Source organism: Astyanax mexicanus, chromosome 9 (assembly GCF_023375975.1).
Source record: "Astyanax mexicanus isolate ESR-SI-001 chromosome 9, AstMex3_surface, whole genome shotgun sequence".
Classification (NCBI taxonomy): domain Eukaryota; kingdom Metazoa; phylum Chordata; class Actinopteri; order Characiformes; family Acestrorhamphidae; genus Astyanax; species Astyanax mexicanus.
Genome location: NC_064416.1, coordinates 10,774,718 through 10,797,726, shown reverse-complemented (window position 1 = coordinate 10,797,726; position 23,009 = coordinate 10,774,718). Strand labels below are relative to the sequence as shown.

The 23,009-nt window shown below is 39.0% G+C and overlaps 1 protein-coding gene across 1 annotated transcript in view; it reads right to left on the bottom strand.

The window, feature by feature from the left end:
- hipk3b (homeodomain interacting protein kinase 3b) overlaps positions 1-23,009 on the bottom strand; it is a 79,647-nt gene that overhangs the window by 5,183 nt on the left and 51,455 nt on the right. The window contains exons 4-13 of the mRNA XM_049483243.1: positions 14,627-14,746; positions 14,404-14,490; positions 12,206-12,390; positions 10,919-11,075; positions 5,845-5,962; positions 5,622-5,743; positions 4,716-4,843; positions 3,448-3,615; positions 1,774-2,100; positions 1,006-1,152 (exon numbers count right to left, since the gene is read on the bottom strand). Coding sequence (XP_049339200.1) covers positions 1,006-1,152; positions 1,774-2,100; positions 3,448-3,615; positions 4,716-4,843; positions 5,622-5,743; positions 5,845-5,962; positions 10,919-11,075; positions 12,206-12,390; positions 14,404-14,490; positions 14,627-14,746 — 1,559 coding nt within the window. The remainder of the gene's footprint in view (positions 1-1,005; positions 1,153-1,773; positions 2,101-3,447; positions 3,616-4,715; positions 4,844-5,621; positions 5,744-5,844; positions 5,963-10,918; positions 11,076-12,205; positions 12,391-14,403; positions 14,491-14,626; positions 14,747-23,009) is intronic.

The window sequence follows — 23,009 nt, the reverse complement described above, 5'->3', positions numbered from 1 at the left end:
CACACACACACACACAACATGGAGTCAAGCACAGTTTAACACAGAGTCTGTACTAAATAACACATTTACTGAGGTTATTAAGTAAATGAGGATAACATTATCCAGCAATAAGATAAGAGTCTTACTGTAAAAACTCCAGATCACTTTAGAACAGATGCAGATTTATATTGCGGTAATACAGTAAAAATATCAAATAGTTTATATATGTGTTTTATATACATATAATGTATACACACTATTTTGGGGGAAATGGAATCAAGATTATTAATAGTTTCCTCTGAAATCATGGGTATTATAAAGACTTTCTACTGCTTTTGTTGCAGTCATTGTCTCCACTGTCCAACGAAGGCTTCCTACTAGATTTTGGATCACTGCTCCTTTCTGTGTTGGATGATCAATAGTAAAATTATAATTGGGTTCTGGTAATATTTTTAAATTAAAAATATACTTTTATAAAGTAGAATAATGTATTTTATTAAAAAAAAAGCAAAGAAAGTGTTCCCATATATTTCAGTTTATCTAAAGAAAACAGCTACTGTGAGCTGATTGGTTGGCGAGCTGATCCTGGAGATACAGGTAGAGCATGTTTAAAATGCTTATAATCGGAGATAAAAACGAAAAAAAAAAAAAAAAAAAAAACTGATCAGACATTTATAAACTTTGATTTTGCTCAGTTGCTCCATATGAACCCGTTCAGGTTGGACTCACTGCAAGTGTGTATTCTCCTTTATAGAGATTTTATAGCATGGCATCGCTAGTGAACATGGCATAACACCTCTAACAAACTAACTACTTCTAACCTCATTTACTTCCCCTTTTTATTTATTTCCCACTGGCCTACTTTAGGCCCTGCCAATTTTTGTTTTGTCTGTAATTTCTTGGTCCTCTATTGCTAAATGTACACCATTATTTGTAAATGTAAATGGTCTGGATAAAAGTGTTCGCTAAATATAATGTAATGTGTTTGTGTGTGTGTGTGTGTGTGTGTGTGTGTGAAGGTTGTACCTGTTGGGTCTCTTGCAGGGTGAAGCGCTGGACTGCAGTGAAGCTGAGGAGCTGGTGCTGAGGCTGGAGTCAGGACTGCTTAGTGAACACACACGCTCCATATTCAGTGTGCTCTGACACGCCTCACACTCTGGACTGCCTTTACACCTGCAGTACAGTCATAAACAGAACACTGTTACTCAGAGTAGCTGTAAACCTCTGTGTTAAAGCTCCTGTGTAAACTCCTGTGTAAGCTGGGAAGTGTGACGTTCAAGGTTTTCAATACAAGGAGATCTAGGATCAGGTCATTAAACTATACACACTTAAGCATTGCCTTCTACTTCTAAATAAAAGTACCAACAGATGACGTATATCTCCAAACCATCACTGGTCACTAGGGCTGAACGATTTTGGAAAATAATCTAATTGCAATTTTTTATCTATAAATTGCGATTGCGATTTAAAATGCGATTTTTTTTGTCTTCTCAAGTATTTTTCAACAACAAATGTACCAATTGGCCTTATACGATATTCTAATTTTTGGAGATACTAATTTTTGGGTTTTCATTGGCTGTAAACCATAATCATCAACAATTAAATTAATAAACGCTTAAAATAGATTCCTCTGTGTGTAATACGTCTATATAATATATGAGTTTTTCATTTTGAAATGAATTACTGAAATAAATTAACGTTTCAATTATACTATTTTTTTTTTTAAGTAATTTTATAAAGTACATTTTCATTGATAGTGAGTGTAATAAAATGTTGTAATATACGTTGACTCACTCTATGGAGTGTCTCTGCACTCTCTGCTGCTCCTCCTCCTCGTCTGTATCACTGCTGATGCTGATGACGCTACTGGTCGGGCTGGGCGTATCCGCTATCACAATGGCCTGCCTCTGCTTCTGGGACACGCCCAGCTCGTTGGGCTCCGGCTCCGCCTTACAGCACGCAGGCTCCTCCTCCTGCACTGCCTGCAACTCCGCCTCCACCACCACACACTCTGCTTCCTGACAGTGACCTTCCACTTCCTCCGCGTTTTTCCCATTGTTAGCTATCTTTGGGGACTGGCAGGTGGAGTTCTGGGTGTTGGTGTTGTATAAGAAGTTGCTCCTGCAATGGAAGAACAGCACTTGGGTTGAGAACACTGAGCGTCTGTGGACATAGTAGTAGAGCTGGACAATAGATCGATATTTTTTTGGATTGTAATAAATTTTATTGTAACAACAGTAAGAATATTAAGGATATAATCACGATATAGATTGTTATCATATCGTCCAGCCCCAACTTCAAGTTAATATGGACAATTTTGTTCTAGGCTTAGTAGTTGTTTTACTTATGTTATTAACACTAATGTAAGGCTGCACAATATATTGTTTCAGCATCGGCATCACAATGTACCAGGGGTGGCCAATATTATATCGTAATCAATATATCGTGACACAGAAATATCGTGATATTAAAAATCCATATCGTGATAACAGGGCTGTTCTGTCTTAAAAGTAGTCTATTATTTACTGTGAAGCTTTAGGTGTATTTATTGTATAATTGTTTTAGTTTGCAGTTTATATTAATGCACTAAATATTCTGCAATATTATTTGCTGCATTATATTATTTTATGCTATATTATTTATTTTGCCACATTATGATTATGCTGTTATACTATTATACTATATTCCTGAAATGAATTATTTATTTTAGTTTTCCTATATCGCCAAGTATATCGTTATCGCAAAAATACCCTGAAATATCATGATATTATTTTAGAGCCATATCGCCCATCCCTACAATGTACAATAGTGACATATGCAAGATGTGTCACATAAAGCAAATAAAAGCATTGTACAACTTGCTTGATACAAAATGAAGGTAAATTAATTCTGTTCTCATTTTTCATAACATGCCTACCTAAGTAGGTCTGTCACAGTAAGTGTTTATTAATAGACGACAGATTATTTTTATTTTAAAATCATTTTCTGCCAGTAATATACAGTATCTTACAAGTACACCTCTTACATTTTTGTACATATATTTTATTATATACTGAAGATATGACATTTTAATACAATGTTAAGTAGTCGTTGTCGTGTGTGTATATATATATATATATATATATATATATATATATATATTTGTTTTTTTTTGTTTGCTTTTTTTTTACATTTGTATTATATTTATTGAAATTAAATATGAAAGTAAATGTAAATATAAATTTTAGCCACATCATTCAGCTCTAGTTGGATAATAGATTTATGGAAGATATATGCTGAAAATGCCTGTACATTTTAATATTGCAATACACAGTATATCGCACAGCAACAAAATATTGCAAGGCAATTTTTCCCCAGTATCGTGCAGTCATATTCTAATGAAAATAAACATAAATATATTTAAAGAACTAACAATTTACAGTGCAACAAAAAAACTAAATGACAGTGTTTATCAGTGTGAAGACTAACCTGTTTCCACAGAGTTTATTTCTCTTGTTAGCAGCTGGCTGTGGCCACACCACGTGAGCGATGCCTATGCTAATGGGCTGATGTGCTGACATGGTCATTTGGTTGGTTAGGAGAGGCTGAGGGTGGGGGATAATGGAGGTGTAATGGTTTCCATGAGGGCGAACTTTCCTGTGAGACAACAAAACATAACCAGTGATCAGCACCAGCACAACATGAAAATGTATTACTATAAATACAGTAAGTAATAAAGACACAGGATTATTATACTGTACAATAAGAATCATATGATATAAAATACTCCACTTAAATTAGCCTTTAAATTCATCTCAGACCAATGTAAAGCCATAATAAATATAAAACTGTAAAAGAAATACCATCTTTTTACACTACTAAGGCGCACTTAAAATTCTTTAATTTCTCCCAAAATTTACCAAGTGCACCTTATAATCCAGCCCACTTTATGTGTGAATTTTACCAGTCAGGTATTAAGGAGCAGTAAAGCCACTCCGCTGAAGTGCAGCCTTATACAGGAATATTAATTTAGTTCTCCAGCAATATTAGCATTAGCCGCTAACCGTGATATGCACTTGCTCTTTGACCATCCAGAGGTGAGTATAATTGGTTACTGCTGCTAACCCTGGCTAGCACTGCTGGAGCAGCATTAGCATTACCCGCTAATCGTGCTTTTACCGTGCTTTTTCTCGCCACACCTCTGAATTAGAAGGAAAACATTGCAACACCCCTGTGCTTTACTAGAGCCAAAACAGTACAAAAGCTAGCAGATAATGTACAAAAATTAGGTAGTAGTCAACTGTTAGCACTTTTTGCGAACCTAATTTTAAACCGTTCACCGTGCTTCAACCAACAAAAGTAGGTTCCGGAACCAGCAACATACGTTCGCAGCGGGAACCGAAGAATTCTTCAGTCTTCAGAAGTTCTTCAGTGTGAACTGTGACCACTTCTGTTCACCACCGCTGTGCCTCGTCCTCTGTTAAAAACGTATGATGTGACGTTTTAAAAGGTTCCACCTAAAGCAGCACGGTTCTTATAAGCCCGAACGGAACTGGTTCAAGAAGCAGAGTTCTTTTGGTGGAAAAGCTCCATGTGAAATATCTTGTGAAATAGTTATCATCATTGGATTCTCTTCTGGTGCAAAGTGCAGTTACTGTATTGTCTGAGTCGTCCTGTGATTAGTTGATTGTGACAAACAAAAACAACAAACAAATACAAGACTCTTAAGAACTGAATGCCCCACTTCCTGCACTCACCCCCAGTCTGCTAATCTCTGTGGGCCTGCCACAGTATCAGAGGCCAGTGTGGTTGCTGGGGGGGCCACCGCGGTCACCTGCTGCCAGGCTGGTACCAGGATCTGCTGGGCCCGGTTAGACCAGGCCTGCTGTAATGAGAGCAAACATGACAAGTTTATTGCAAGTTTAGTACTGTATCGATCATTATGTTATGCTACAATTTATCACACAATATTTCAACATGATGATAATAGTGCTTGCTGAATAATATAACCAACATTTGTGAATATTGTTATCCAGAAAATATCCTGAAATATCATCACCTTTGTTAAGGGCCATATGGGCCATCAGGGTAAAACCTTTTTCTGCTGTTTATATCAAAAGAAAAATTCACCCTGTTCTCATTTCCCATTAAATACGCACTACAGACAGATTAGATCTTTGAGACGCACTAGTATTCTTGAAATTATATGTATATTTCTATTAGTTTTAATTTAATGATTTGTAGTATCACCAAGAATATTGTTATTGCAAAAATACCTTGAAATATATACAGCTCTACCTAAAAATGATGAGTTTCTTTGATTTTACCAAATCAAAAACCTCTGGAATATAATCAAGAGCAAGATGGATGATCACAGTCCATCAAACCAAACTGAACTGCTTGAATTTTTGCACCAGGAGTGACAAAGTTATTCAAAAGCAGTGTGTAAGACTGGTGGAAGAGAACATGCCAAGATGTATGAAAACTGTGTTTAAAAACCAGGGTTATTCCACCAAACATTGATTCCTGAACTCAAACTTTATGAATATGAACTTGTTTTCTTTGCATTATTTGAGGTCTTAAAGCTCTGCATTTTTTTTGTAATGTGATTTTTATTTTATTTTGCCCACCTCTAATGTATAATAGAGCGACAGTGTGCGTACCTGTGTGATGACCCCTGGTCTAATCTGTAGAGGCTGGATGGCAGGGGCCTGGGTCACCAGGGGTACTGTGTTCTCCATCCGGACAGAATAGCCTGCTGGCTTATTTGGGTTGGGAGGGAGACCTGAAATAAAGATGAAAAAAAAAAATGAAATAAAATAAAATAAAATAAATAAAAGTCTGGATTTGATGTAAGTACAATGTTGGTGAGGTCAGTAAGTGTACCTTGTATAGTCGGGGGACAGAGAATCAGTGCTTGCTGAAAGGCGTCCCCGAACTGAGCACTTCCGGTTTGCAGTGGGATCCCAGGATGCATAAGAGAGGGAGCAGATGGGGCCATTGGCTGCAGAGCACACGAAGAGACGGAAAAGGATATAAGAATTAAAAATACATTTTATTATTTTTTTTATTACTTTTTATTACTACCTAAAACTTGTTACACAGTTATACAGTAATGCACTGTACCCAAACGACCCATAGAGGGCGACATTGTAATTCTAGACACTGCTTATCCTGTATGTGAAAAGCAAACGCAGCACACAGAGCACAGAGCACTGAACACCGAACAGAGGCAAACAGTAAACACAGTAAACCTACAGCCCTCAGAACAACGTCCACCTCCACCAGTGCAGCACCAGAATAATCTGGGTTATTGCATTATGGCCATTATGCACTGGCAGCTCGAACGTGATCAAAAGGGCACAGAGACTGAGGCTACTCTCAGCCATGCCAGGAACAAAGACCCTTTTCACCTGTGTGAACAGCTGACCAGCCTTTTCCATTTAAATCTTAACTGGAACCAATTACGCCTAGCGATCTGCGCAGGCAGGGGTGGCTCGGGCTGATCATTCTGACGCAGAGAGGAGCGCATGTGATCAAAATGATCTTTAAACTCACTCTATTGATTAACAAAATCTTTATACAAACTTTCAGAAGCATTACGGATGGGGTTTCTCAAACAGGGATTAAGCGTAGTCTTGGACTACCAAAAATTCTGAATAGAGATTCTCCATTTAAAGAAAAAGTATGCTTAAGGACACCTCTTGCAATAAATGTATTCACTTTAAATTGCACCCACTGCTGACACAGAAGTGCAAATGCACACAAGCCCAAAACTCCTTGTCTAGGTATATAGAATTATTGCCAATAGAATAGGAGTCGCTGATTAATCTAGAGGGGTATAAAGTCTCCCAGCATTGAGCTGTGGAACTGTGTTCTCTGGAATGATGGTGCTCCAATTCATACTTCTGAAACGAGTTGGGGATGAGTTGAAGAGTTGGAGTTGAATTAGAGAAGTGTTAATGGATACACTGAAGATAAGTTACGTAACAATTTTAAGAAATGAGCCAGAAATAAGTTGAGTATGAGTTGGGTGGGTAGAGGTTGAGTTAGGGATGAGTTGGGGAGTCTTGGATGAGTTAGGGATGAGTTGGGCATAAGTTAGCGAATGAGTTAAGGATGAGTTAGGGATGTTTTGGGGAGTTTTGGATGAGTTAGGGATTAATTGGAGAACTAGGGAAATGCTGGGGACAAGTTAGGGATTGAGTTAAATATGAGTTAAGGATTAGTTGGGAATGAGGGGATGAAGTTAGAGACAAGTTGGCGTGATTTAGGGTTGAGTTGTTGAGTTAGGGATGAGTGGGGGAAGTAGGGACAGGTTGGGGATGAGTTGGAGATAAGCCAGGGAATTTGTTAAGGATGAGTTAGGGATGAGTTTATGAGTTTTGGATGAATTAGAAAAATTAGTTGGAAAATCTGAGTTGGGCATAAGTTAGGGAATGAGTTAGTGATGAGTCAGTGAGTTTTGCATGAGTTAGGGATGAGTTGGAGAATTAGGGATATGTTGGGGATGAGTTGGGGATAAGTTAGGGAATAAGTTAAGGAAGAGATGGGGATACAATGGGGATGAGTTGGAGAGTAAGCAATTATTTGGGAATGAGGGGATGAGTTAGAGACAAGTTGGGTGTGATTAGGGCTGAATTGTTGAGTCGTGGACGAGTTAGGGACGTGTTGGGGAGTTACGAATAGAGGTTGGGGAGTTTGGGATGAGTTGGGGATAAGTCAGGGAATAAGTTAAGGATGAGTTAGGAATGAGATTGGGATACATTGGGGATAAATTGGAGAGTTGGTGATTAGCCAGGAATGAGGGGATGAGTTAGAGACAAGTTGGGCATGATTTAGGGATGAGTTGTTTAGTTGTGGACAAGTAAGGGGTGAGATGGGGAATTAGAAATGGGATAAAGAGTTAGGGATGAGTTTTTTTTTTTTTTTTTTTTTTTTTTTTTTTTTAAGGTTTTATTTCAAATTTTCTCCCACTTTTCTCCCTAATTTAACTTAGCTGATTATCCCACTCATTCAGCTGCTACTCAGCTGTAACTTGCTGAGTAGCTTCACAGCGCGCTCCGAGGAAAGCGCAACGACTCGGTTCCGATACATAAGCTCACAGACGCCTTGTGCTGATCAACATCACCCTAGGAGTGGAGGAGGGAAAAGAGCATCATCTACCCACCCAGAGAGAGCAAGGCCAATTGTGCTTTCTCAGGGCTCCGGCAGCTGGTGGCAAGCTGCATGACCGGGATTCGATACACCAATCTCCCGATCATAGTGGCAGCTCTAGCGTGCTAAGTTAGAGTAAGCTAGGGAGCTGTGGATGAGTTAGGGAAGAGATAGGAATACAAAAGGGATGAGTTGGGGATGAGTTTTTTTGTTGTTTGTTTATTTTTTTTTATACATTTTTTTAACCTGCTTGATTTCAGATGTCAAACAACGAACAAGCAGACGTCCCAACACTTTTGCCCACAGACTGTAAAGGATGAAATCAAATTTCCCCAGCGTAAGCACTGTAAGCCCAGAGTCTGTGGGAGGTCAGCTCACTGAAGAGAGAGGTTTCTCCTCTCCTTGGCAACCGAACGCTCTCCCCATGTTGAACTGACGTCAGCCAGGGTTGCCATGACTATGATGCTGCCACGCAATAAGGTGGCATTAGTGAGGTCTGTGAGAGAACAATGGTGCGGAGGTAAACAGAGCCATTTACATGAGGAGCAGGGACACAAATACACGCCCTGACATCAGCCGGGTTCAAAGCAAACCATCGTGACACGGCAACTACACACAGGAAGCTCACACAAACACACACACACATACATACATGCGTGCATGTTGGTTTTGCTATTCTTGTGAGGACCTGCCATTCACAAAAGTACAGCTGCACTTAATTAATACTAGACCTAGACCTAACCTTAACATCAGTGACCAAAATCTTCCATCAATCTTTCCTTTCCTTTTTTTTTTTATCTTTGGTTTTTAAACCCAAAATATGATTTTGCTCTTGTTTTGGTAGTTTTTTTTTTTTTTTTTTTTTTACTGTCTTATTTATATCTTGTCTTATTGTTTTTGTGTTTCTTTTATGTTTTATTATTATATATGCACAGCACTTGATTTTATATGTTGTTTTTAAAGTGCTTCATAAATAAAGTTAAGAGTAGGGGTGTGCCATATCATATCGTACGTGATAATATCATCAAAAATTTTGAATATGGTGAACGATATTATACCCTGAAATATCGTGCCATATCACCCACCCCTAATTATCACATCAGGGTACTACTTTTTTGCCGTTTTTAGCAAAATAAAAATTCACACTGTACTCACTTACCATTATATATCTACTAGAGACAGATTATATCTGTCCACTATCATTTATTTTATTTTAATCCTTGATATATGAAGATATTTGAAATGTATTATTATTATAATGACATTCTGGATCATTGACTTCTGTTATAAATCTGATAAAACATTTTTTTATAGCCATATCATATTGCATGCCATAATAAAATTCTAAATAATTTTTCTAATTTGTCTAGTGTTTTGTCATATCGCCAAAAGTATAATTGTCCTGAAAATACCATTAAATATCGTGATATGATTTCAGAGCCATATTGCCCACCCCTAGTTAAGAGTTGACATAAGTTTAAAAATAATTCTGAAAGTTTAAAAGTCATTAAAAGTTGTGAGGACCACCACAACATCCTCACAAACCAAGAAACTATTACATATCACTATGCCTGTGAGAGCATGATGTCCTCACAAAGTAAGCAAAACGTTCAATTCAACAAACACGCATTCACACAAGCACACACACACACACTGTGAGCCCATTTCTTACAAACACTTCCACACACTCCACTGCTGGGCTTTAATACAGAACCATATGTTACGTAAAAGTCTAAACTGAGGCGGAGCGTGTTCTGACACTGCTAATTTGACTGTTTCAGCTGGTAATCGTGTTCCAACAGCGAGACGCTGCTTGTGTAACGCTGAAAGCACGTCATGCTCCCTCGTGTTTCAGCACAGACCTGGCCGTGTTTATGGCCGGTGCATTCGCTAACCAAACACAGGCGACAAACAGCTGCAAACTAACTGCATCAGGAGGCTGTTTACAACGTAGGCAAGAGGCAAAACAGAAGGCAAGAGTTTAAATATCAAATGCAACTGTTGTTTGTGAGCAGAGGAGGGAAGCTACAAAGAAAACCCAAGACGCTGTTCTAAGCTACGCTGACTCCTGAGAAATAAGGAAAAATAGTCATGGTCATGTCACCAGTGAGGGGGTGCTTTTCCTGGCGGGGGTGTTGAATTCGGCACCATAGTATAGCCGAAATCTGCACCCCCGCCATGAAAAGCACGCCATTTCTGGAGATAATCCGCTTTAAGTTTACTCAGAAATACGCTCCAGAGAGGGGGTGCTTTTCCTGGCATGGGTGCTAAATTTGGCACAACACCGGTATCTATACTTTAAGTGTTAAGTTTAAGTTCTGGAGATTTGGGCTTCAGGTGGTCCAGCAGACTAAGGCGCTTCTACTATGATCAGAAGATTGCTGGTTCGAATCCCAGTCATGCAGCTTGCCATAAGCTGCTACAGCCCTGAGAGAGCACAATTGGCCTTGCTCTCTCTCTGGTAGGTAGATGACACTCTTTCCCCACATCACTCCAAAAGGTGATGTCGATCAGCGGCCGGCGTCTGTGAGCTGATGTATTTGAACCGAGTTGCTGCACTTTCCTCTGAAAAGACGCAGTGATTGACACATGTGAAGCTGTGAAGCTATCAAGCCAGAGGAGGCATGTACTAGTCTTCACCCTCCGTGTGCTGAGGCATCACTAGTGATGGGGGGTATACAGCTGACTAGCAGCTGAATGAGTAAATATATTGGCCAGATAAATTGGAAGAAACACTGGAAAAAAAATAGAAATAAAAATAAAGTTCTGGAGATTTATTGGCGAGAAAAGAAACGACACGTACTTGAGTGTGCACGCTGGCCATCTTGCTGAAGGGCACGGTCAGGTTGGGGGCCGAGGTGGTGACAGGCCTCACAAACGGAGCTTTGTTCCGGTTGATGGTGTCGTATGTGCCAGGACGTGACCGGCACACGTCCATGATGTGGAAACATGATTTGACACTACGAGGAAAGAGGAAAAAACAGGAGTTACTGTCCATCTCTATTATCATAGGAAGAGGCTGAAAAACAGATTTGCCTTTATGAGGCGATGGAGATACATTCTTGTTCTATATATATATTAAAAAAAAGAAAAAGAAAAGAAAATTATATATATTATAATTATGTATATATACAGCTGTGGAAAAAATAAGAAACCACATAAAAATGCTGAGCTTCTTTGATTTTACCAAATTGAAACCTCTGGAATATAATCAAGAGGAAGATGGATGATCACAAGCCATCAAACCAAACTGAACTGCTTGAATGTTTGTACCAGGAGTAAAGGCATAAAGTTATCCAAAAGCAGTGTGTAAGACTGGTGGAGGAGAACATGCCAAGATACATTAAAACTGTGATTAAAAAACAGGGTTATTCCACCAAATATTGATTTCTGAACTCTTAAAACTTTATAAATATGAACTTGTTTTTTTTCTTTGCATTATTTGAGGTCTGAAAGCTCTGCATCTTTTTCCTTATTTCAGCCATTTCTCATTTTCTGCAAATAAATGCTCTAAATGACAAAATATTTTTATTTGGAATTTGGGAGAAATGTTGTCTGTAGTTTATAGAATAAAACAACAATGTTCATTTTACTCAAACATAAATCTATAAATAGCAAAATCAGAGAACCTGATTCAGAAACTGAAGTGGTCTCTTATTTTTTTCCAGAGCTGTGTGTGTTTGTTTGTGTGTGTATACATAATTATACAATTATATACACTAATTATATACACATACACATGCACACTAGTGCATCTCAAATAATTCGAATATTATTAAAAAGTGATTTTTATTTCACTTTATTTCGGTTTAAAATGTGAAACTCATATTATATAGCTGTATTAAACACAGAGAGATCTATTTTAAGTGTTTATTTATTTTATTGTTGATGATTATTATTATTGCTTACAGCCAATGGGTCCTTTTGGCAGTGTGGGCAGTGTGCCAAGCACTGCTGGAAAATGAAATCTGCATCTCCATAAAAGTTGTCAGCAGAGGGAAGCAAAAAATGCAGTAGGATTTTTCCAGAAAAACACTGCACTGACTTTATTTATATAATATAAATAAAAATAAATAAAATAACTGCTCACTGGTTGCTTTGGGGAAAGTCCAGCAGGTGCTGCATGGTGATAAAGGGATGGTTGAGGGCGTCACTGGGGACTATCCTCTTCTCTGCATCTATTAACAACATCTTCTTCAGCAAGACCACAAACTCTCCACGGTCCACCTTCTCTGCCATCAAGTCACTGCCTTCCAGATTCATCACCAAGTTCACCTGGGAGACAAACAGAAAAGGTTACACACAGAAAACTGAGCTAGTTGAGTATTACACTAATATTATAATGCACACGAATATTATATACTAATAATACTAAACCATAATGCAAGTTTAAGAGTTTAGTTTAGGGGATAGTACAAAAAAGAAAATATATATATATATATTATCGTACAAACTCAACATTTTGTACTAAAACAGTGACTGGGATTAGTTCTCCAGCCACCATTGTTTCTGCACTTGCATTGTTATCTGTCATTTATTTCCTAATTAATGTTCCTCATGTAAGTAGCTCTTCCCTTTCCATTTTGAATTAAATTGTAGGATAAGAAGCTACTGCATTGTCACTGCAGTGCACATAACTCCTACAAACCAGCTAAATATATTGTATTTTTCAGACTATAAGGCACACTAGAGCTGGGCGATACGGCCCAAAAAAAAGGATTTTTTTTTTCGTTTGTTTTTTCCCTCTACTAAAACTCTAATCAAACTACAGATGACAAATAAATGGTTAAGAACATTTTTTTATTTATTTAGTTTGCACTTAAGTTTCCCCTTGGGGGTAAAGTGCAACCAGAAACAAGCAAAAAATCTAGTAACATTTAGAAACAGTTTAGGTACTGACACAATGCGCCCTCAAACTTAAAAAAAAATAGATAAAAAAAAACACCCTCAAAAAACAAAACAAAAATAAATAAATTGGTGCCCTTTTTGATTAAAGTAACAAATTAAAAAAGAAGTACAATTTAATATGCTATTAAGGAAAGCGCAGGGGGAGGGGCTAAGCTCACTCTGAACTACAGAAGCCCACAGGGGAGCGCCGGTGGTGAAAATTGAAATTGAGAGAAAAACGATTTTCATAAAAACACATCGTCCTTAAAGGGATAGTTCGGTATTTTTTACATGAGTCTGTATGGCATCATCATAACCAGTGTCGTGCATCCACACTGACTTACCCCCCACAGCGTCCTGTGAGCCGAGTTCTTGTCCAGTTTAGGTCAAAGCGAAAGTAGTCCGGCATGTTTGCTGGGGTCAGGAAAATAACTCCTTTTTCTTCCCAAAGCAGTACGTGTTCAAAAGAGTGATTTATTTACATCACAAAAAACTAACCCTGCAAAAGTCACGCCTCGTAAATCACTTGGGTCCTACTTTCTCTCGTTCCATATCAATGCGCGAAGCGCTGCAACCTGACAGCTAGCCTACGTGTTTGGGTCGCTTTGTTTACTTCTCGCTTGTTGACGCGTGCGCAGCTCGCTGTCAGAATGACGCGCACTGATACGAAATGAGAGAAAGTAGGACCCAAGTGATTTACGAGGCGTGACTTTTGCAGGGTTAGTTTTTTGTGATGTAAATAAATCACTCTTTTGAACACGTACTGCTTTGGGAAGAAAAATTAGTTATTTTCCTGACCCCAGCAAACATGCCGGACTACTTTCGCTTTGACCTAAACTGGACAAGAACTCGGCTCACAGGACGCTGTGGGGGGTAAGTAAGTGTGGATGCACGACACTGGTTATGATGATGCCATACAGACTCATGTCAAAAATACCGAACTATCCCTTTAACTGTAAATTGGAATTAATCAATAAAATTGATTCATCGCCCAGCTCTAAGACACGCTTAAATATTTTTCCCAAAAAAACATCAGTGCGTCTTATAATGTGGTACACCCTATTTATGTATTCTAGCAGTCAGGTAATAAGGGGCAGTAAAGCCACTCAATTAGCGGCTAATGCTAATGCTGCTGCACCAAGCCTTAGCACTGGAGAAACCTACTTACTGTAAATAAACAGAAGTGCTTTACTCAACCAAATAAATTGTTTCTAGCAGATAAATCATAGTGGCAGCGCTTATCCTGCTGGACCACTCGTAGCATTCAATATATTATCATTAAACACAACTTTTTTAACTAGTGAGGAAACTTTCACCATGGGGTTTTCCACTCCTGTGAGACAGTGTGAGGCTGAACATAGTGGTGAGATGGTGTGGTTTATTTTTAGCCACTATACGTACATGCGCTATATCATCCAAACAGCTGAAGATGTACTTTCTGGCTTCCTTTGACTTCATCCCGGTTTCTGCTTCATGCTCTTCTGTTGACTGAAAGAAAGAAAGAAAAAAAAAAGAAAAAGAAAACATATATTTCTCTTTAGATAAGGCAATATACCAGCTGTGTATTTCTGTAAAGTAGTGCGAGAGTGTGTGTGTGGGTGTGTGTTTGGAGATGGACTCTCACTTTCAATCTCCATGCTGCATAAGGGGAATCCGACTCTCTGCAGAAGAAGCGTGACGTCTTCGTCCCAACGTTCAACAAGTGCTCTCCTGGCAGACCCTGCGTCTGAGAGATGTAGCGAATCTGAGGAGAGACAGATGAAGAGGAGAGAGAGAGAGAGAGAGAGAGAGAGAGAGAGAGAGAGAGAGAGAGAGAGAAAGCAAGGTTAACTCATTTAATGTGAGCATGTGTAAGTAAAATTAAATAAATACATAAATAAACAAAAAATCTAAATGCAAAGAGTATGTGTAACAGCATCAATATATAATGTGGCTGGGCCTTCCAGCATGACAATGATCCCAAACACACTGCTCGGGCAACGAAGGAGTGGCTCCATAAAAAGCATCCTAAACTGAAAGTCCTGGAAAAAAATAAGAGACCACTTGTTTTGCCTTGATTTTACCAAGTTGAACTGAATTTTGGACCAAGAGTAAAGGCATAAAGTTAGCCAAAAGCAGTGTGCAAGACTGTTGGAGGAGAACATGCAAAGATGAATGAAAACTGTGATTAAAAACCAGAGTTATTCCACCAAGTATTGATTTCTGAACTCTTAAAACTTTATGAATATGAACTTGTTTTCTTTGCATTATTTGAGGTCTGAAAGCTTGGTGTTTTTTTTTTCTTATTATTTCAGCCATTTCTCATTTTATGCAAATAAATGCTCTAAATGAGAATATTTTTATTTGGAATTTGGAATTTGAGAGAGATGTTGACCATAGTTAATAATAGAATAGATACATAAATAAACAAAAAAATATATACATGCAAAGAGTATGTGTAACAGCATCAATATATAATGCGGCTGGGCCTTCCAGCATGACAATGATCCCAAACACACTGCTCGGGTAACGAAGGAGTGGCTACATAATAAATATAGAATAGATATTTTCTATATTAAACAATAATAAAAAAAAAAACAAGTTCACTTTACTCGAACATATACCTGTAAATAGCAAAATCAGAAAAACTAATTCAGAAACTGAAGTGGTGTCTTTATTATATATATATATATATATATATATATATATATATATATATATATATATATATATATATATATGTATCAAGTACTATACTATTTCACTGCTAGATTATCATGTTTGATTGACCAATAAACTTTGATTTTACTTATTTTTATTGAATTATTGCTGGATTTAAATGGATGCCATTGATATATTTAGATAAATGAAAATGGAAACCCATTCATTTATAGGACACTGTCTAGGTCCAGTGTGATTAACAGCAATGTTTTTATTGAATCTTCAGTGTGACGATAGTGTGAGATAATTCCAGAAACCAGTAAATAAGTAGTAATTCTATCCACAGGTGTGTTAAAGAGGTGTTTGCATATGTTCCAGGTGTGCACGTGTGTGTTTGTACATGTTGATGAGACATTGTGTGTGTGTGTGTCAGCGTGTATCAGTGTGTGTCAGCATGTATCAGTGTGTATCACTGTGTGTCAGCGTGTATCAGTGTGTGCGCCAGCAAGAGATGTAGCAAGATGGATGAGCCTGACGTCAGCAGCACTGTGGCGTAAGGAGAAATATCTATTAGACACACAGTGTGACAGAACGGCTCCAAAGGTAATGTGTTCTTATTGCCATTTCTGAGGCCCTGTGTAGATGACCCTTTAACCCCTCAGCTCTAAGCTCCACAGTGTTATCACTCATCTAGGCCTGCAGCAAACACGCACTTCAGTCATTTTCCACTTTATTTTTATAGATATTTGTGAAATCAATTTGTCTGAAAGCCTGCACTGTCTGTTTCTGTTATTGGGTCACATTATCTTACTTCATATTTAATATTATTGCTCTAAAATATCCCTCCTGAATCTCTGAGCAGTAGAATAGATTTACTTCTCACTGAACCAGAGTATCAAGTGCTCTAGGAGGACGTTCACTGTTCAGAAAAGTTAATACGTAACAGACTACCAGGACAGAACGTGAAGATAAGGTTCCACAGTTCAAAAAGCCATCAAAACATAAGAAAATTAGAGAAAAAAAGCAACCAACTTAGCTTTTTGTTTGTTGGCCAAAAGCCTAGCTGCCTTTCTTTGGGTGAATTTCACTCATAAGTGACTTATGTTGCACTACTGAGGTATACTTCTGATTAGGATAGCACTTAAAATTGTACTACTAAAATAAATTCACAAAAAGAATAGCACTGCTGAGGTAAAGTCATGATTAAGATAGCCCTACTGACGTAAATTTACCATTAGAATAGCAATACTGAGATACATTTAGAATAGCACTGCTAATGTAAATTTATAAAAAGAATGGCACTACTGAGGTAAATTTACAATTAGAATAGCACTGCTGACGTAAATTTACAGTAAAGATAGCACTACTGAGGTAGATTTACGATTAGAATAGCACTTCTGAGGTAAGTTCCTGATTAGAACAGCATTGCAGAGGTAAAGTCATGATTAAGATAGCCCTACTGACGTAATTTTACCATTAGAATAGCAATACAGAGGTAAATTTACGATTAGAATAGCACTACTGAGGTAAATGTACAGTAAAGAAAGCAATACTGGGGTAAATGTATGATTAGAATAGCACTGCTGAGGTAAATTTACGATTAGAATAGCACTTCTAAGGTAAATTCCTGATTAGAATAGCATTGCTGAGGTAAACTCATAAATAAGATATCTTTCCTGACAGAAATGTATGATTAGAATAGCAGTACCGAGGTAAATTAAGGATTAGAAAAGCACTGCTGAGGTAAATTTACAGTAAAGAAAGCACTACTGAGGTAAATGTATGATTACAACAGCACTGCTGAGGTAAATTCATGCTTAAGATAGCCCTTCTGACAAAAATGTACAATTAGAATAGCACTACAGAGGTAAATTTATTATCAGAATAGCAATTCTGAGGTAAATTCACGGTAAGTATAGCACTACTGAGGTAAATTCATGCTTAAAATAGCCCTACTGATTTAAATTTGCGATAGGAATAGCACTGCTGAGGTAAATTCATGATTAAAAAAGTTTTCTGAAGTAAATATACAGTAAATTAAGTAAATTTACGATTAGAATAGCACTGCTAAGGTAAATTACATTTAGAATAGCAGTGCTGTAAATATGTTAACATTCTCAGTATTAATTTACTTCAATCAATCAAATCCTGCTTTGGTGATTTGTTTACATGATTATTTGTCTTGGAAAAAAAAACACATTTAGCCAATTTATATATATTTAATGGTGACAAAAAATGTGACAAAAAAAAAATGAAAACCTAAACGTTGCACACCTCCAAAAGAAGGCTCTAGCTGTCTATCAAACAAGCCTTCTGAATACTGGAAGTTCTCCAATATACGAGGTGAAGCAAACCATTATTTTTATAATGGTTTGACCAAACTGACCAGAGCACATGGTCATCCCCGGAAAAACCAAACAGCTCTACTGCACAACTATCAGCAGTAACATTTCTGTGGTCTCAGTTTAAGCCGTTTCTTCTGATCATCAACATGAAGAGGAGGAAGGCCACAAACATCTGTGCCTGGAAATAGCCGACCCACCGGCGAGTGGGAAACCGGGATGAGGCGGGAAGTGAGCAAGGCTTCCCGAGTCAAATGTTTTGATTGGCGTGCTGCGGACATGTTCAACAACGAGAAGCAAGGCCGGACAAGGGAGTTGATTCATCAGCATTCCTATCTCTTACATCACCACGCTGCCAGTGAAAACTCTCTGCCTACAGAAGTCAGCCATTCTAGTAAACAGTGCAATACATGCATCTGCATGAACACCGGATCAGAGGACAGCCCACAGTCAACGATATGCACAGCTCCTGTCCTCTCTGCAATCTCCTATTATATAGTGTGGAAAATGTTGCGCTTTATATTATGAAGAATCTGATTAGATTTTTTCGATATGTGGATTTTTTTGGATATGTGTGATCAATTTTGTAGTGCTCTTGTGGAGGAAGTCCCGCATTTCCAGGTCATCCCACCCAACAGCTAATTCTGCTAAACAGCTAATTTATCTGATCAGTCCTTCATTAAAATAAATCACATGAGCTGCTGGTGGAACTGAACTAACCCATAAAATGTCTGGAATTTACAGAGATCAGCGACTGAACTCTTCCAACTATCTTTTTCTTATTGCGCTGGTCCAGCCGAGATTTCATAACCTTCTCACCAAGCTCCTCCAACTAGTCTCTTACAACAGGGCTCTTCTAACCTGGGCTCTTCCAACTGTGTCTTTGTTTCCAAGCTCTTCCAACAGGGCTCTTCCAACAGAAACCCATCTAACCTGGCTTTTTCCAACTGGACTCTTTCATCTCTTTCTTATCGGGCTGGTACAAACTTTCTAACCAAGCTCCTCCAACTTACCAAGTTCATCCTTCTTTACAAAATGTGTTCCTATAATGGGATTCCAATCGGGCTAGTGTAACTGAGCTCTCTTATCATTGGTATATCATATCTTTTATTGGTCTTTCTTACCAACCTCTTCCAAGCTCTTTTTTTCCCACTTTGTTTTTCTTACAAAGCTCTTCTAAATAGGCTCTTCCAACTGGGCTCTTCCATCTGTGTCTTTGTTACCAAGCTCTTCCAAATGGACTCTTCTAACTGTGATATGATCAAGCTCTTCCAACCTGACTCTCTTTAACTGTGTTTTTCTTGCAAAGCTCTTCCAAGTAGGTTCTTCCAACTGGTTGCTCCTAACTGTGTCTGTCTCTCTTATCAGGCTGTCCCACATGGACAATTCCTACTCATTAGACTGTTTGAACTGGACAATTCCAACTGGGCTCTTCTACATGTGTCTTTCTTAATGGGCTCATCTAACTATGATATTAACAAGCTCTTCCAACTTGGCTTTCCAAACGGTTTCTTTCTTACCAAGCTCTTCTAACAGTGCTCTTCTAAACATGCTCTACTTACCAAGTTTCATCAATTAAGCTCTTTCAACAAAGCTTTTAAAACAAAGCTCTTCATACGTTGTTGCTCCAGTGATTGATATTATGCTCCAGATTGAAATCTGTATGTTTTTCTGTGATCTACAGGACATCAGTTTGTTTTTAAAACCGTGTGAATGTGCTTCTTTCTGAACAAGCTTAAGTGACTAAATCAAGGCACATTGAGAGGAAGGTGTGTCCGTGCAGTGCCTCAGGTCTATCAGTGTGGTAGAGTCTGCCTGCAGGCCTGAACCTGTACGTGGAGGGAAGAGACAGCACTGCCGAGCAGCACACACCTCCAAGTTCTCCCACACACTAATTCCTACTCACCACACTAAACCTCGAGAGGCTCGCGCACTCACACTAATCGAATGCATAAACAGCCAAATGCTTGTTTTCACCCTGGCTTTGCCTGTGATGGCACATCCTCGCTGTCTAATAGCTGCTTAATGCATTGCTGTAACCCTGCTGTAATGATGGAGGAGGATTCCACATGGTTTAGAGCCGAGAGCACCCTGCTGGAGTTCAGCTTTGCTATAAATACATTCTGCTGTGTGGAGTGGAACCGGACCCCATGAAGTAGGAGCGTGTCTGAGGGGGTGGGGGGGAGCTAAAGCCGTGGGTAACGGCTGTCCCTCAGGCTGGGATCATGCCCCGGCCAATGGCCTGACACTCCACACCTTCATAGGTCAGGGGCCCTGCTAGTAAGAGTAGACCTCGCACATTAAATCAACACGTGATTAGTAACACAGGCCAAACTCTACAAGGGAAATAAGACTGGTTTTACGATGGGGATGATTAGAGAAACACATGATAAATGGAAGGGTCATTGGGTTAAAACAATAAAACTTGTGATGCATCATCTAAAAATAAGGTGGTATTAACCAAAGGAAAACTCTGGATTGTAGTTTTTGAGATGTGACATTTATTGAGGAAACTCAATAAAGAATTGGATGGATCCTCTTGTAACTTGTTGGGTCATTTCTAGGCACAATACAAGATGAGAAAGCATTGGGTATGGGGGCATTTTGTGGTACATTTGTGCACATTTGTTGCAGCTGGGACTGTAGATCATGTACACTTGCAGGCTGTCGAAGCTAAAATTTCAGTTATTCCCATTAATGCTTCATTTGCGATGAATCTGGCAACTGAGTAGATCAAGGAAGTGTTGCAATCTGGTGAAGACATTTCTGAGAAATCCTTGCAGAGCGTGGGAAAAATACCAGTTGGATGCCCTGCCTTGAGAGGAAACGCATTGGGTTGAAGAACATCCTGTGTACATTGCTGAGCCGTTAAGTGTCCCTTGTATCACTACTAGAGGTGACCAACTGTCGTACGCAATTGGTCCCCAGATTATCATGCCAGCAGTTGGGGAAATAGGATTAAAACGCTCACAACAAGGCCAACAAATGCAAATCTGACCAAACGGATGCTGGATTCGTCCCTAAAGACAATGCAGCATACGGTTCCAGTCCATATCAGCTCAGGTTTCCCATTCACAAGACCATCATTTTTCATTCACAGTCCTATAATGGAACCCATCTCAATGGTGCAAGTCTGTCAACCAGACAAAACACCTTTGAGTGCATTGGAAAGGCATGTCTATAGTTCTATACGATCTCTCACCAGGAGGTACACTACCCAAAACTTGCCTCTGAGAACCTCTTTATAGGTCAGCATTGAAGACACTGTTATGTTACCTTTGGGTAAAGACCCACAGTCTAACCTGCTCACACCTGTAAATATTTACATACCATATTTTTTTAGCACTGTAAGGTGCACTGGATTATAAGACGCACTATCAATGAATGTCTATTTTTTTAATCTATTTTCATACATTGATTATATGGTGCATATTAAGAGACACTATAAAAGGAACTTCTAATTCAGCAGGTCTTCCCACTGGGTGGTGGTGGTGGGGGATAGCTAGGGAAAGTTAAGCTAAGTAAAAAAAAAAAAAAAAACTGTAATAATAAAAAAAAAGACTTTAAAGTCAAACGAGTGCTGGATGTTAACCTACACAGATTTCCCACCTGGGTGAGTCAAGAGCTTCGGTTTATTTACAGTAATCTTAGATTTCCGAATTTCTCCAGCACTAAGGCTGAAGCATTAGCATTTGTGGCTAATCGCTAGCGGTTAGCGGCTAGTGCCACCCAACATCACTACACTGAGAAACCCTGAGGGCTCTGGTAAGCCAGGGTGATATTAGCTAGTGGTTCGTCCTACGTAGCTTATTTTAACACGGTAAACATACAGACTTCAGTCCGATATACTCACCTCGGTACAAGTAAATAACAAAAGAGGTAGTGCGGTTAGTGGTTAAAGCTAATGCTGCTCCAGCAATGCTAGCTGGGGATATCAGCAGGCTACAGGCCAATAATACTCACCTCTGAACGGGAATAGCGGTAAGCTGCTAATGCTACTCCAGCCCCGGTGCTTACACTAAACTAAGACAGATACTTAAAAAAAAATACAGCATTTGCCTTAGACATAATTGCATGCAATAATTTGAAGCAATCTTGGCTAGCTCTATCTCATGCTTAGCTGTGTAATTTTAATTTATATAATTTAATATTTTTCAGTAATTGGTCTACAATGATGCATACAACCAAAATAACGCAAAATAAAAGCAACGTCTGGCTGCAGGAACGCGTATATGTTTAAGCAGTGATCTTATCAGGGGTCTTACAGTATAATACAGCTTGATATATGGAGTGGCAGCAGGTGCTGCCCTGGACTGGCAGTGTTAAAACATGATGGCTCTTCCCGGCATCCTGGCATCTTTTAAAACCCTCTCAGCTACATTGGTGGGGATCCGTCACCCATCTCTCGGCACCCCAACCCCCACCCAACCCCCGTCTGCACTCCCTCTCTCTGGACCGCCCAGCCCTTCCGAAGCTGGGGGGCTGCTGGAGCTAGTCTTTCCCAGCCTTCCCCGGAAACAGTGTTCTAATCTGGGCCTGTTGCTGCCCATCCCTCTCTCTCTCTCTCTCTCTCTCTCTCTCTCTCTCTCTCTTTCTCTACTCTCTCTCTCCCGTTCTCTCTCTCTCTCTCTCTCTCACAGACACACTATACATTAGACACACACTGACACACAGAGCGTCTCCCCAAAGAGTCTCGAGAGCCCAGGCCTCAGCAGGAGAAGAGGAGGAGGAGGAGTCAGAGCAGATCTTACAGCAGAGAAAGCTCTGAGCTCCAAGCAGACCACACACACACAGCACAGAACATCACAAAACACCAATCAGCAGTAGCATTAATTAAACATTAACAAATACGAACTACATCATTGATTAACTGGTTCTACGGCACCAGTTCTAACTGACCAGAGTGGGGTCAGTTCTTAAAGTGAATGTGCTAGAAGCAGTAAACGCATTAATGTGCTATTTCAGCAGGACAATGCTTGTCCACATACTGCGGTCATCTTAAGAGCTCGCCTTTGAAGACACAGA